This window comes from Dipodomys spectabilis, unplaced genomic scaffold, assembly GCF_019054845.1.
Source record: "Dipodomys spectabilis isolate Male_0828 unplaced genomic scaffold, ASM1905484v1 ptg000632l, whole genome shotgun sequence".
NCBI lineage: Eukaryota > Metazoa > Chordata > Mammalia > Rodentia > Heteromyidae > Dipodomys > Dipodomys spectabilis.
The window spans coordinates 40001-42500 of NW_024871309.1; the positions used below are offsets into that span (position 1 = coordinate 40001).

The window sequence follows — 2500 nt, forward strand, 5'->3', positions numbered from 1 at the left end:
ACAGACAGGGAGAGAGAGACAGAGGGACAGACGGACAGACAGATGGACAGACAGACAGACGGGGAGAGAGACAGGGAGAGACAGACAGAGAGACAGAGAGACAGAGGGACAGACGGACAGACAGAGAAACGGATGGACAGACAGAGAGACGGACAAACAGACAGAGAGATGGACAGACGGATGGACGGACAGAGAGACAGGGAGAGAGACAGACAGATGGACAGACGGACAGACGGGGAGAGAGACAGACAGACGGACAGACGGACAGACGGGGAGAGAGACAGAGGGACAGACGGACAGACAGATGGACAGACAGATGGACAGAGACAGGGAGAGACAGACAGAGAGACAGAGGGACAGAGGGACAGACGGACAGACAGAGAAACGGACGGACAGACAGACGGACAAACAGACGGACAGATGGACAGACGGACGGACGGACAGACAGACACAGACAGACAGATGGACAAACTGACGGATGGACAGAGAGACAGATGGACAGACAGAGAGACAGAGGGACAGACGGACAGACAGAGAAACGGACGGACAGAGAGACAGAGGGACAGACAGAGAGACGGACAAACAGACGGACAGATGGACACACAGAGAGACAGAGGGACAGACAGAGAGACGGACAAACAGACGGACAGATGGACAGACGGACGGATGGACAGACAGACACAGACAGACAGACAGATGGACAAACTGACGGATGGACAGAGAGACAGAGAGACAGACAGATGGACAGACAGAGAGACAGAGGGACAGACGGACAGACAGAGAAACGGACGGACAGACAGAGAGACAGAGGGACAGACAGAGAGACGGACAAACAGACAGGCAGATGGACAGACGGATGGACGGACAGACAGACACAGACAGACAGACAGACAGACAGATGGACAAACTGACGGATGGACAGAGAGACAGACAGACAGACAGGGAGAGAGACAGACGGACAGACAGACAGGCAGGCGGACAGATGGACAGATAGATGGACAGATGGACAGACAGATGGACGGGTGGACAGAGACAGGGAGAGACAGACAGAGAGATGGACAGAGAGACAGAGACGGATGGACAGACGGACAGAAGGACAAACAAACGGACAGAGACAGAGGGACAGATGGACAGATGGATGGATGAACAGACAGATGGACAGACAGACAGATGGACGGACGGACGGACACACAGACACAGACAGACAGACAGACAGATGGACAAATGGACAAACTGACGGATGGACAGAGAGACAGACAGACATAGAGACAGATGGACGGACAGACAGACGGACAGAGACAGAGAGACATAGAGACAGACAGATGGACGGACAGACAGACGGACAGATGGACAGACGGACAGATGGACAGAGAGAGAGAGAGACAGACAGACAGACCGATAGATGGACGGACAGACAGACGGATAGACATAGAGACAGACAGACAAATGGACAGACAGACAGAGACAGATGGACAGATGGATGGACCCATGGACACAGACAGACAGACAGAGAGAGATGGACGGACAGAGACCGACAGACGGAGGACAGACAGAGCGACAGACGGACAGACAGACAGACAGGTGGACACTTGGACGGACAGACAGACAGACTGACAGACGGACACACATGGATGGACAGACAGATGGATGGACAGACAGACAGATGGAAACACAGACGGACGAACAGACAGATGGACAGACGGAAGGATGGACAGACAGACAGATGGATACACATGGATGGATGGACAGACGGACAGACAGACAGATGGGAGGATGGACAGACAGATGCACAGACAGACAGAGATAGACACAAACGGACAGACAGTTGGATGGACAGACGGACAGGTGGGACAGGTGGACAGAGTCACACAGAGAGACAGACAGACGTGGAGACTGACAGATGGACGGACGGAGAAGAGAGACACATCGACAGACAGACAGACGAGCGGACAGATGGACGGACGGAGAGACGGACGGGCCGGGGCGTCTGCCGCTGTCTCCGCAGAGCACTGTGAGCCGAGCCCGGCCTCCGTCCCGGCCCTGGGCCTGGCGCTGCCCTGCGGCCTGGCCGCCAGCCTGCTGCTGCTGCTGTGCGCGTGGAGGCTGAGCAGGTGAGGCTGGGCCTCCACCCACCCCCGGCCTCCACCCTGGGCCTCCACCCTGGGCCTCCACCCTGGGCCTCCACCCACCCCCGGCCTCCACCCTGGGCCTCCACACCCCAACATCTCTCCTCCAGGGTGAAGCAAAGACTCCTCCCCTGGGTGCCCGACCCCCGGGGCAGCTTCCCCGGGTTGTTCGAGACCCACCATGGCCACTTCCAGGTGAGAGCCTCCTCCTCCTCCAACTGTACATCTGTCCCACTGCCCGTCTGTCTGTCTCCATCTCTGCAACCATCCACCCAGCCATCCACCCATCCATCCATCCATCCATCCATCCATCCATCCATCCACCCCACCCACCCATCCATCCATCCACCCACCCATCCATCCATCCATCCATC

At 57.0% G+C, this 2500-nt stretch overlaps 1 protein-coding gene across 1 annotated transcript in view; it reads left to right on the top strand.

Moving 5' to 3' along the window:
• Positions 1 to 2500, top strand: part of LOC122101138 (cytokine receptor-like factor 2) — a 12403-nt gene that overhangs the window by 8731 nt on the left and 1172 nt on the right. The window contains exons 6-7 of the mRNA XM_042671489.1: positions 2006 to 2111; positions 2237 to 2321. Coding sequence (XP_042527423.1) covers positions 2006 to 2111; positions 2237 to 2321 — 191 coding nt within the window. The remainder of the gene's footprint in view (positions 1 to 2005; positions 2112 to 2236; positions 2322 to 2500) is intronic.